The sequence below is a fragment of the Protopterus annectens genome, chromosome 7.part1, assembly GCF_019279795.1.
Source record: "Protopterus annectens isolate FY-2018-M chromosome 7.part1, PAN1.0, whole genome shotgun sequence".
NCBI classification, from domain to species: Eukaryota; Metazoa; Chordata; order Ceratodontiformes; family Protopteridae; genus Protopterus; species Protopterus annectens.
Window position 1 is genome coordinate 237440797 of NC_056740.1, and position 13054 is coordinate 237453850.

General features: G+C 35.6%; 1 protein-coding gene across 1 annotated transcript in view; it reads right to left on the bottom strand.

Moving 5' to 3' along the window:
* LRRK1 (leucine rich repeat kinase 1) overlaps nucleotides 1-13054 on the bottom strand; it is a 2417153-nt gene that overhangs the window by 643622 nt on the left and 1760477 nt on the right. Inside the window, 1 exon segment of the mRNA XM_044078686.1 lies at nucleotides 3113-3272. Within this exon segment, the coding sequence (XP_043934621.1) occupies nucleotides 3113-3272 (160 nt within the window).

Consider the following 13054-nt stretch of genomic DNA (forward strand, 5'->3'; position numbering starts at 1 on the left):
CTACTTCAAAGTTGTAGTCAGATAAGAATATCCTTATACCACATTGTCCAACTATTATTTTAGTCACATCATTGAGTGTTTGTTGTTCAGGCTTTCCCACAATGCCTTTCTACATAAATGAGTCTGAAAAAAAGGCCCTACTTCTAACAATGGGCCAGCAGATTAATAAACATTGTGTGCAGTACTTTAAATGGCTCTTGTGCAATTTTTTCTGTCTGCAGTCCTACATCTGACATGGCTCCTACAACATGAATTGTACTTAAGCCAGATCATGTATAGATGAACCACATGGATATAGCTCAAGTGGACTAGGATTGCTCTTGTAGTGCATGCCCACACACATGTTTGAGCAAATTGCACACTGTGTACCCAGCATGTCTGCATAGTATTATCTACATGATAAAATCCACAGTCTAGAAATATCAGTAGTATTCTGCTCAGTGCCATCTACTTGCAGCAGTAAGGACCGACACCTGTCTCTAGCAGAACATGATAGGATAGATACATACATAACTGTACATAAACTTTGAATGACTCTACACACATCTTTGAAGTAGTGTACATAGCACTGCCTTTCAAATGACCCTGTTAACTGGCAGACACTGGCTCTGTGCTCCATTGCTTCAGTGGATTATAGTAACATTTCTGGTGAACACTGAATGCAGATAGGGGTCCACAACACATGAAAGGTGGATGTACTATTGTGGTTCATGGCACAGCACATATAGGATCATAGGACCATAGGAGGTTACTAGGCTAATGGCCCTAGGGTCCTTACAAGCCTAGCCAAGTTCAACCCGTGTTCCCAAGGGTATCTGGTTCAAGCAGACACTAAAATCAGCACCTATGGCCCATGTCCAAAAGGGACACAGGTGGAACCCCTGGGGTGAATGTCCAGTTACCCATCCAATCGTCCAAATTACACTTAAATAAGGCCAACAAGGGGTTTTGTTTAACATGAATAGGGAAGCTTGTTCCAAAGGTGGGGCAACATCTATGAGACAAATCTGTATCTCTAGTAAGTTCTATTGATGTCACATACCACGTTAAGGTCCTTTGAGAAAATTACCTGCCATTTGACTTGTGAATGTGCATTTCCATTAAAGCTGGGTCAGAGATTGCTCTATATGCAAGGCACAGGTCACCTCTGAGCAGTCTGTCTAACACAGAGTAAAGCGACAATGATTTCAGTCTGTCCGCATAAGACAGATCTTGAAGACCATGAATTTTCTTTGTAATGAACCTTTCGGGTCTTTCCAATTGCTGCAGGTGTTTAGAAAGGAACATACCAAAGGGAGCGTTGTACTCTATTATTGGCCTGATGAAGGAAGACTGCATGGGGGAGGGTTATAACTTCTTTTTTTCTGGAGGCAATGCCCTTACTTATGAGATGAGCAATATAAAATGCCCTTCTTACCATTGTGGAGACATGGTGATTGAAGTTAAGGCTGCTGTGGACCTGTCCTGTCGACCTGTGTGCCCAAGATCTCTCACCATGACTGTGCTTAGGGTACTGCTGTTGATGTGGTACCATTAAGTTTAAGATCATGACTTTGACACCAGTCATTAGTCTGAGTAAGACCTTCTGGATGCTGACATTGCTAGGGGTTTCAGTAATTGTTCTCAGTTTGCAGTCATCTGCAAACTTTGTCAGCCACAGTCATTTAGTTTTAGCTTGTACTTCAGAGAAGTAGGTTCCGAACAGTAGGGGTCCCAGAACCAATCCCTGTGGAATACCATATATGGCTTTACCTACAGTATGGTTGTGGCAAGAGATGACTTACAAAAGATTCAGAGGACAATGACATGACTGTTACGCAATTTATATTAGAATTTTTACTAAAAAAAAAAGGGATCCAGTACAACTTGCTCTCTTTTTGGTCTGAACTAATACATGTAGGTGTATGTCAGGTAAAATGTGTGGATGGCACACTGAAGATACAATGCACTGTACAGTTACACAGTCGGGCACTGACATATATGTATGCGCTTTAATAAGATTTTATTAAGGTTAGATCACATTTTTTGTAGTTTTACAATATTTATGTTCAGCCATGGTCTGTTAAACACAGAATATACAACACAGGGTTCTTGTAAACATTTAGTTTATTAAAAGCCATCTATATTTTCTATATATGTGTGGTCCATACTTGCATCCCATTAAATACAGGCCTACCTTCTGTACTCCACAACTGAAATGTTTTATGAATCACAGTACAGTGTGCAAATCATTATTTGCATACTTATCCTGTAGCTGATAACTTCCAGGTAAGCAATAGCAAATGCTGACATTCCCTATGGTTTGGGGGCATTTGTGAATTGAGCAGTGCTATGGTGCATGACTCTTACCATGTACCAGCTGCAAACAATTGTAGAATTATGTTAATGAAAACTACTCTAAGCCAGGAAAATATAAAAAAAAATCCACTTCTTATTTTCACATTCTAAGTTAAGAACAGCAGCACAAATAAATACAATTTTGTGTGTGTGGAGGAGTATCTAACACTTTAAAGCATATAATTTGATGTTTAAATCTCATCTGCTGACATCCTAGCATGGAATGAGTATGCAGTAGTCCCATACCATATAACAAATGCATATCTATAAGGTAAAGACTTTAATCATTATGGCAACCCACCAGTACTGTGTCAAGACAGACTGAGTAGAAAGGCTTTAAGGTGCTCAAGGAATGAAAAAGCAAAGTATTGCTGCTGCTTTTCCGCAAAGCAATGAACAGCTCTTTGGAGACGCTATGAAATCCCAGACTAACAGAGGACAATCCTGCTTGTTACTGAAATGTAACATCACTTATGAGTAAAACATAACCCTAAAGCATTACATATAAAAATACAGATACATCATGGAACTTGTGTACACCTATCTGTGGCACACTGATGGGACACCACTGCTGTATTTGCTCGCAAGAGTTAGGCTGAAGTAAAAGCCAATAAGCAACAAGCATTCAGCATGGCTATTTTGCATACTGCAGTTTAAATATACATTTCTAAAGTTAATTATATATTGTGACATCTCCAAAATTGATTATATATTCTGCCTTCTTCAAACAGCTATCCTGCCAAGACTCCTATACACATGCTTCCTGTTTGCATACCACACTGGAGATCTTCATAGTCCTGAATATCATTTCCTTCAGTTTGTTCGATGATCTGGTCCAGCTGGGTGTCTGTGAGATACTGTACTTCATCGTCGACAGCTCTCCTCTGTTTCTCCATGAGCAGCACTTCCTGCAGAGCGAGGTAGCTTCTTGGAATCTGTAAAAAGAAATTATGACTCAGAGAAACTTAGAAATAACTGCCTTTACAGAAACTCAGCTGCAGTACAGCATAATAAATTCCTGGAAGCCCATCCTGTACAGGTGTCTCTCATATAATCTATTAGTAACTACAACAACATAAATGCCAAAAATCAACTGCATTTACAGGCCAAAGTACAAGCTAATTCTCAGTTTATTAATCTCTTTATGTTTTCATGAATGCTGTTTAAATTGGCTGATACGCAGATGTCACTAACAGATGCAATAGTGTGTGTATCTGTGTATATCCTGAGGGGGTGGTTGTATATATTCTATAATTAGTTTCAATCGACTGCAAATATCAACACAAATCTCTCTTCTGACATTTGCAAATCACAAAGACAAGAGTACTAGCTATCATTACTAGAAGTAGCAAAATCTAATTTTTTTTGTCTAAAACCATTCACTTTAACAGTGGAGAAGACACACACACACACACACACACACACACACACACACACACACACACACACACACACACTATCTGTTAATGTGGATTATTTTCCAAGTGGTGATAAGTCATATGTATTGACGGAAATTAATTTACGTAAGATTATTTTGATGTATTCCTTTCAACTGCTACGATCTATGAATTACTGTGATCTTAAAGTCAAAGCTATTAATAAGTTTACAGATAATTAACTTTCTGAACAAACAGCATGAAGTAATTTTTAAAGTTAGCTACACAGAATCTGTTATTTATGACATGCTCCTCTGCTCTGATTTTTGAAGGAATTCAGATATTGAGAGAGTTGTAATGTGATTTAAAGTATATAGAAATAGTAAGCATACACATGTAATAATGTACTCTGACATGTAAGGTTACCTTGAGTATAGTTATTGCCACATTCCTTTAACACAACAAATACAACTGGCAGATGATTAAATAAAGCACATACGTTTTATAACTAAATATAACAACAAATAAGACTGATACATGCCTTTAAAACATAACCCCTACACAAAATGAGAATATGTCAAGTGAATCACCAAGGAGGTGTTTTAAGAGTACTAATGTTGTTTACAGCACATGTAATGCACATAAAAGGCACAAAGCAAGGTAAAATAAAGTTTATAGGAATTATCTCACTAAAGCAGCTGCTGTGTACCCTCTACATCTGATTGAAACCTAGGCAAGCACTGACAATTTAAAATGATGTACATGTAAAGAAACATAGTCTTGAACTTTAAGAACCAAAGAAATATCTCACTGAAAGTAGGGGCTATAAATCCCCCACTTTAGCTATACCAGTGAAGTAAAACACAATCTGTAGCTCAGTTGATTACTTAAAATGGAACATAAAATAGCACTGTATGAACCAATGAAATACTTCACTGGAGGTAGGTAACCTTAAGTCCTCCATTTCAGTTGCAATAACAGGGTAAGTGAAGAACCCAATTTATGAGGCAGGTCGTACACTACTGTTTTAGTATGCACTGTGGCTTTCTCTTAAGGGTTTCTAGATAATATTTAGAAGTATATGAATATGCTTTTCTTTTGCTATTTTTTGTTCTTTTTAATAATTATAGTTTCCATTTGTGCGGTACTTGCAAATCTTTACTTTGTTAGGAAACTGATGCTGCATTGTACCTTAATGGTGGATTAGCACAAGTACCTATGACAGAGTTCTTCCTCATTCACAGTCTTAAAACTTTAGTACTACGAGACATCTAGAGTACATGGATGCATACGTCACGCATGAACCAATGATTTGTGTTTGAAATATGTTGGTGTAATTATAAGTAAATCTTAGGAAGAGATGAGAGCTAGAAATTTTAATAAAATACAAGAAGACTTGTCCCAAATAACAGAAGCATGGAATACACAAATGTACACATTTGAAGAAAGGTTGCTTCTTATAAAGGTGATACTGTTTTCCAAGATCCTGTATGCAATTAAAACAACTGCAATCCCCCAAATAACACTGAAACAAATTTAAACAACTCTTCCTAAAGTTCTTATGGAAGGTTAAAAAAGCAAGACTGGCATATAATCTTAATCTAAGATCACAGAATAATGGTGACATTAAATTGCTGGATACAGAAACATATGCAAATGCAGCCTCCACTGAGTAACAGTCTATTGGCTAGACAATAACTAAGAGGCTAACTGAAAAAGTCTACAATGTAATCTACTTGGTCTTACCAAATTAAAATTATCCAGTTCTCTACTGACATTATAAACAACAAACAGTGATTTGTAATCTCCAAGTTTTTGAAATATAATATATATTTTCCAGCACCCTGCTCTTGTGTCAACAGTATTCTTAAAAACAAAACTAAGAGTGTTATCCTGGGTGTTATTGAAGCAAACACTATAACTTTTATTTCTTGTTTGTATCACTAAAGAACTTCTGGAGGAAGCCAATATTTTAAAAATGAATAACCGGAAGAACAATATGTTTATAGGATGGTATAACTGCTTTCAAGGTTCATAAATGAAATATTTTGAAAATCTTGAATACGAATTCTCACTGGAGTCAAATGACTGGGTTATGATTCAAAGTATTGGAGAAAATGCAACTGACATTTTTAAAATGACGATTTAAAATAAGACAGAATCCCCCAAGACTGTTGGAATATTTATTTCAAACTGCCTATGAAAACAAATCCCCTTCTAATATTCTTTCAGACCAATGCATGTTCTCATTAGCTCAGGGAAGAATTAAACTGGAACGTATGGAACTTCAAGGAGGTAAATAATATTTCTGATTTAAAAAAAAAACTAACATTATTTCTAGCTAGTAAAACAGCTTCAGTCCACTTTTGGAGGGGTCTATGTCTAGAAGTGTTTACATCACACTTTATTTCCCTCCTGATAAGTTAGCTAAAATTAAGAAAGAAAATAAAAACATCTGTTGGACATTTAACACAGAATTAAACACTAATTGGAAATGCGCATTACTTGGCTATGTTAAAGTGAAACAATTATGGAAGGAAATTCATCATTTCTGCAAGCTCTTTGGTCAGACAAATTTTGCCTTACAGGATATTTAGTTCTGTTCAATGCTACAGTGATCACTGCTATGTACTGCAGACTATTTAGGTGTTGCATGGAAATTATTTACCAGAAAATGGAAGAAAACTGTGCTTCCTCTGTATGAAACTTTCTACAACTTATGGCAGAAGTAATAAACAAAGAGAAGGAATGTAAGAAACTGATATCTTCTCAGAGGTCCATGTGTCATAGTTCATGGGTTAAAGTTCAACATTTAATAGAAAATATGAAAATGGCTAAAGTAACCTCTTTGCATGTAATATAATATGATTACAGTCATTGCATGATGGAACTTGAGCTTGGTCTACGCCATCACTGTAAATATCTGACATGTTTTTATTGCATTTATTTTTCTTTAAATTGTTGTTATCAGCACTTAGCTACTGTACAGGGGAATTCTAATTTGAAAATGCTTGCTGATTTCTTATATTATTGTATTTGTATGGAACAACCAACAAAAGTTTCAAAAATTGCATATCTTTTTTTAAAAAGGATAAAATTATATAGGATGTTTTTATTATTATTATTTATATTAGTTTATCACAGCTTTTAGGCTGTATAGTATTCCAAAAGAAAATTCTGCAAAGCGTAGCAAGGAGTGTCATTCTTGTCACTTTTACATGCTTCTTAGGAACTGCACTGTTTTTAGCATTTTTGCTAATATGGAAAACTTAAAAAAATTGCTCTGAATGATTTATTAAAAAGACATTCTTCATGCCCTGTGTGATGATATAAGGTAGTGCGATCTGTGCCAGGGAGAGTAGGGCCGTGCATGTTTAACATATGCAAGTAGGGTTGCCACCTTTTCAGATGCCCAAAGTGGGACATTTTTTGTAGAAATGTGAGATTTTGCAGGACAAAACATACCCACGGCTAGTGCAAAGGACATAACTTCACTTTTTTGCCAAAATAAAAGCTTATTTTTGTAGCATTTGTGCTGCTTATGCTTTTTCATATAATGTTTATGTGTTTTAAACACAAAATAACAGTTTTATGTAACTATTAAGGAAAACTTAAGAAATATATTTTGTCTTAAAATCTCAGGACATTTGCCATTTTTTAGTTTTTTTTCACAGGACACAACTGCCAAAAGAGGGACAGGTGGTAACCCTATATGCAAGCATAGCTCGCTGGAGTTTTGTAAAGACTATTACACTGATTTGTACAGATGCTTGTTTGAAAATGTATTTGTAAAGTTGCTTGTGTTAAAAATGCATCAACAGTGGGTCCTGCTAGACAGAAAAGAGATATATTTGTATGTCAGACAGTATTATTATAACTAATTAAATGCATATGTTTTAACAGAGAAGCCACACACTGCTCCTGTTTTTTTTTTTTTTGTTTTTTTGTTTTTAGGTACTTTAGGTTTTTTAATAGAAAGCATTCTGACAATTAGCTGTCAGGTCCACAGGACTCTACAACATTTTGGATATTATTTCTTTGACACAACATAAAAAATGATAGTTACAAATGGCTTCCATCCATTCATGGCTTTGATCATTCTGTCGCCCTGAATGCCACACATATTCCTTTTGGTTCTGATATAAATGCCACTACAAGTATAATGTTTTCAGACATTACAAACAACACAAAGATTATTTAGCAAATGTGTTTTGGCAGACCACGTTCAGAGATAAGGGTGTATATAATATGTGGACAGAACTAAACTACTGTATTTTTAAGTTTAAGATAAAGAAGACATGTCCCCTGCCTGGTAACAAGTGCCTCCTCTCTACTGAAAATACATGTTAAACCAGAAAAGATTTAATTTGAACTTTGCCTCTTGTTTCAGTGTACGAGATTCCAGTAGAGTGAGGACTGGTGAATTCTCCCTTCCCCTGCTGTAGTGTGATCTCAGAACTGGTATATTCAATTAGCAAGGGGTGTGGAGGAGTACAAGGGGAGCTTGCCCCTTTGCAAAAAAAATAGTTTCCATTTACTTCAAAGCTTTGAGATTCAAAGTATTGTATATCTGAATCTTTGTGATTCAAACTATGTGATCTATGTCTTAGCATTCAAAGTTTTGATAGTTTGAATGTTTGTCATACACACATCTATATCTGCACACACATCTATATCTGCACACACACACACACACACACACACACACACACACACACACACACACACACACACTCACTCACTCATCAGTCTACTGACTAGTATGGGAAGGACAATGGAGTCTTTCATCATAAAAATACTTTTGGATGAATTAAGATGACCAGCAGAACATCTATCAATATCCGTATGTTAAGGAAAGACATACTTACTCTAATTAGCGTTTTTTTATATCAATATGGCATTAAAACAAAAGGACTGAAGGAATCAATATTAATTTCACTGCAGCCTTTCATAGAGATTACCATAATTTATTATTGAGTAAAATAAAATGTCAGAGCGGAAGTGTCAGAATTTAAGACTCATTGTGGAAAAGCACTGGATTGTGATCCAGGGATAAAGAAGGATCCAGTATTAGGCCCACACTTGTTCAGCTTGTACATTTCTGACTTACCTTAACATCAGATATTTATCAACTGCCTTTATCGACAATTTAAAATTTCAGACATATTTTAGAAATTAAGAAGATCAGGATGGACTTCAGGCTTGTTTAAATGGACTACAAAAATGTCTAGAGGCCAGTAATAAGGTAATAAACACTAATAAAGCAGAACAGCCAAAGTTCTGTACTATATTTGTACTCTATACATACAAAACTAGAGATAACTAAATTTTGGAAGTCGTGTTTTTTAAGGACTAAAGAATCTGGATCAATAACAGTGTAATTTTAGCTATCGCACAGACAACATGATAAAAGAGTATAATAAAGTGATACGTTGCATACAGAGATGCATGAAATCAGCAAAGGTACAAATAATGAATGAGATCTGCACCAGTTTTCGAAGGACAAAAATAGAATGCATTATTAAAACTTTTATGGTTTCTGCATATAAAACTGTACAAATTAAAGTAGGAAAGCATGCAAAGTAAATTTAAGATATGCGAGACAAAACAACTTCCAATGACAGATCTTTCAGGTTAGTATTTTTTTCTGTGAATTATAGACACCTCTGGAGTGACATTGCTTTAGCTTTCTAGATTATATAAGCCATATCCATGCCAGTGTTTGGGACTAAAAAAGAGTAAACACTAATCGTTTTTTAGGAACCTTTTTAAGATAAAGAATAAAGCTATTACTTGGCTATATGAAATGGTTACAGTAACCTGGAATTTGCCACTAAAGGATATAAGGGGAAATGGTGTGCCACCCTTTAAAAAGTCAACAATAACTATGGAGGGATACGTTAAAGGGTCAAGTCAGGTTAAAAAGAACTTTTATACAATACCTGCAGTTTTATTGTATTACACTGCACTGCATACTGGTGGTTTCATGTGGTTATTGTAATATTCTGGTAAAATAAAAGCTGAAAATTAAGTTTGACAAAAGTGTGCTACAAAAATGAGAATACTGACTGGCATTTCTATATGAGGACACATAGGTGGCCCGATCTGACACTGCATTGAAAACACCACACTTTTTTTTTTTGCACTAAGAATTACACGTGTGTGTCATCCTCTGAAGTACTGCTCAGAGTATTCCACACTAGCTGGACATAACACAATCAATATGAAGCTGGCCAAAATGCTTAAAGTGATCCTTCTGTCAGTTATATGAACTTCATTAGAGTGACCATCCCATTGTTACTTGTGTAAAGCAGATAACACTTCTAACTAATGTCTGTTTTTTCAAAACAGTAACATTAACTGCTCTAGATAATGTCTGTATTTCAAAACAATAACTTTTAATGTTTGCTTCAGAATTAGTTCAGCTGTCAAAAAAAACATGAAACCGAGGGAGCAGAACTCTTACCCCATGCCAGTTCTAGGAATAAGAATATTTTTCCACATCTCAAAGTCTACTTCTACATAAATACAAAAGATTAAGGAAGTTGTAGTGAAGATAAAGTAAACAAAAAATTGTTTCCAGAAGTATGTTTTTCTAGCCAGTTTGATTTTTTCCCCATGGACAACATTGTGACATTTTATACATCTGTCAACAAAGTGGGTGCACCGGGGTCCAAAGACTCTTTTCATGACCTAGACCAAAAGGTAAAATAACAGCACATTTAGGAACTTACTGAAAGTATTACAAAGAGTTCATCTATCCACAGTATTACATTATCTACAGAGTTCAGTTGGATACATTATTTACATAGAGTTCCAAAGGTTAAGAATCAGAGATACAGCAGACGTTATACAATATGAATACAGAGATATGTTTATTACGTAAATCAGTGTGATAGTGACTGAATAAGACAAATTGTAGTGTAAATAAAACATATTAAAGATCAACAGTAATTTAATGACTTTTTAATTCAGGAAATAGCAAAGGAAGCTGAATTTGTTAGGTATGAAGCACTTACAAGTGACAAAAAGTTGGCGGATTTAGTGAAAACGATATAACAGCAACAGACTTGAAAAAAAGTAGTGGTCATAGGATAAGTGTGATGTGGTGGATGGTGGATTTAGTGAAAACAGCATGACAGTGACAGAATTGAGAGGTGACTGTTATTATAGGGCCAGTGTATTGTGATGGATAGTAAGCTAACTAAGATTATCAAAGCACTGACACTGAAAAAATGTATTAAGGTGTTTTTAAGGTTATTTAAATTAGTTGAGAGTACATATGGACCTGATTTTTTCAGTTAATTTATTCCAGTATTCTGGAGTTGTTTTACAGAAGTTTTTTTCTACTAAAGCTAGGGAGTAAAAGACCTGGAATTATATAATTTTAATGTCTCCAAGGAAACTACTAAAGAAGAAATTAAACATTATTAAAAAAGTTGTCTAAAGTCCAGAAATCTTAACACTGGATTCCTTCAAATTTTATGTGTAGTACATGCACCATGATTATGTTCAAAAAGCAGTTAAATAATATCTTGGCTAAGTGCTGCAATAGCACAAGACCCAATTTTAACAACACTTAGAATATTGTTAAGCATCCCGTACGTGCTGTTAGCATCAAGTCTGCACAAAAAGCAAAGAGTGCTGACCAGATAACAGCAGAAGCATGGTATGAAACTGTTTCTTATCAAGTCCTGGTTTTGCCTGCTGTGTGCTAAAGTACACCTAGTACTTTGGTTACAACTGCTTCCTTTACACAGTGAATATTTAAAATGTTAACCACTTCCCCAATGCTTTACCAGCTTTCGAAGCTGGTGCAACACATCACTTTGTCTTCTTTTTGATTTCATTTTACACTAATTAGTAATATATGGAGAAGATAAATCTCCATCCACTACAAAGAATTATTATCTGATCTCCGATCGTAACAAAAAATTATGCATTCTTGACACAGATGCTGAGATTTACCTATTGATGGCATCCATGTCTTGAACACATAATATGCTTGTTACAGTTGGTGACCCAATCATAATCCTCTATATTATGCTTCTCAATTAAATAAGCATCTACATCTATCTAGGAATTGTAAACACTGAGACCAGTAAGGTGACAATAACTGAACTCAAGGTGTTGGATACATTTGCAAGTCCTATCACTGAGATTATCAATCTTCTATAACATCGGTGCAACAAACTTGTAGTTTCCACAAATAACAGCAAAGCAACCCAATCCACTGGTATGGTGCACTTACAGATTCCAGGGGATCTATGATTACTGTATATATATATATATATATATATATATATATTGTAGTCCATGAGCAACATTTACTATCACAGCTAGATTTGCAGGTAACTGTCCTAAATAATATATAAAAAAAAAATCACAATGTTTTGTAACTACATTACTTGAAGTCTACGTTTTTTTTTCTGACATTACTACTATACAGTAATATCATTCTCTGTGTCAGGGAAAAACACAAAACACAAGCTGTTCACAAACCTTAAGCTGAAATGCAGAAGTAACTAGAGCCTTCAGAAAGTCTTTTAAAGTCACAGCTCAATTACAATCTCAGTCTAGCCTTCCCATAAAGTTTAAAAAAGGTTGTAAATAACTTGTTCTAAGAAGCACGTAAGTGTTACAGTTGTGGTAAAACTCGTTACTTTACTAACTGTAACTATAGACACTTGCTTTAAAACAACTTGGACCATAAAGCTTTGTTAAACTGAAATTGATACAACATTCATTTACTTTTTTTTTACCTTTACCAAGGTGGAGGTAAGGACCCGCGGTGGTGGTGCTGCGGTAGCGTTTTCGCCTCACAGTAAGACGCTGTCCGGTTTGATTCTCAGCTAGAGCATCTTCTGCGTGGAGATATGCATGAATGGGTGTACCTTCATTGAAGGTTGTGCGTTAGGGCTGGTAACTTGGCATGTAAAAATCAACTACCAATCATTAGCAGACCGGAATTCTGCTGTGGCGACCCCTAACCGGGAAAAGCCGAAAGACAAAGAAGACCGAGGTGGAGGAAAGGACTGGCTAGTTTTAAAAGGTCACTCAGGATTTTTCTGCTTGATTTGCCACTTTAGCCTAATCTTTAACTTTTAAATTACTCTTTAACTCATAGATAGTCTATCCATCCATGCTTATAAGTCACATCTGACTTCTACTATTCTGACCCAGTGAATAACTGGAACCAGCCACAGAGTTTACCAAGCAGGCAAGTAGGAAATGGAAGTATAGTGCTAGGCCTTTCTCCCACATTTTACTCGTGAGCTTGCGCACACACACACACACACACACACACACACACACACACACACACACACACACACACACAC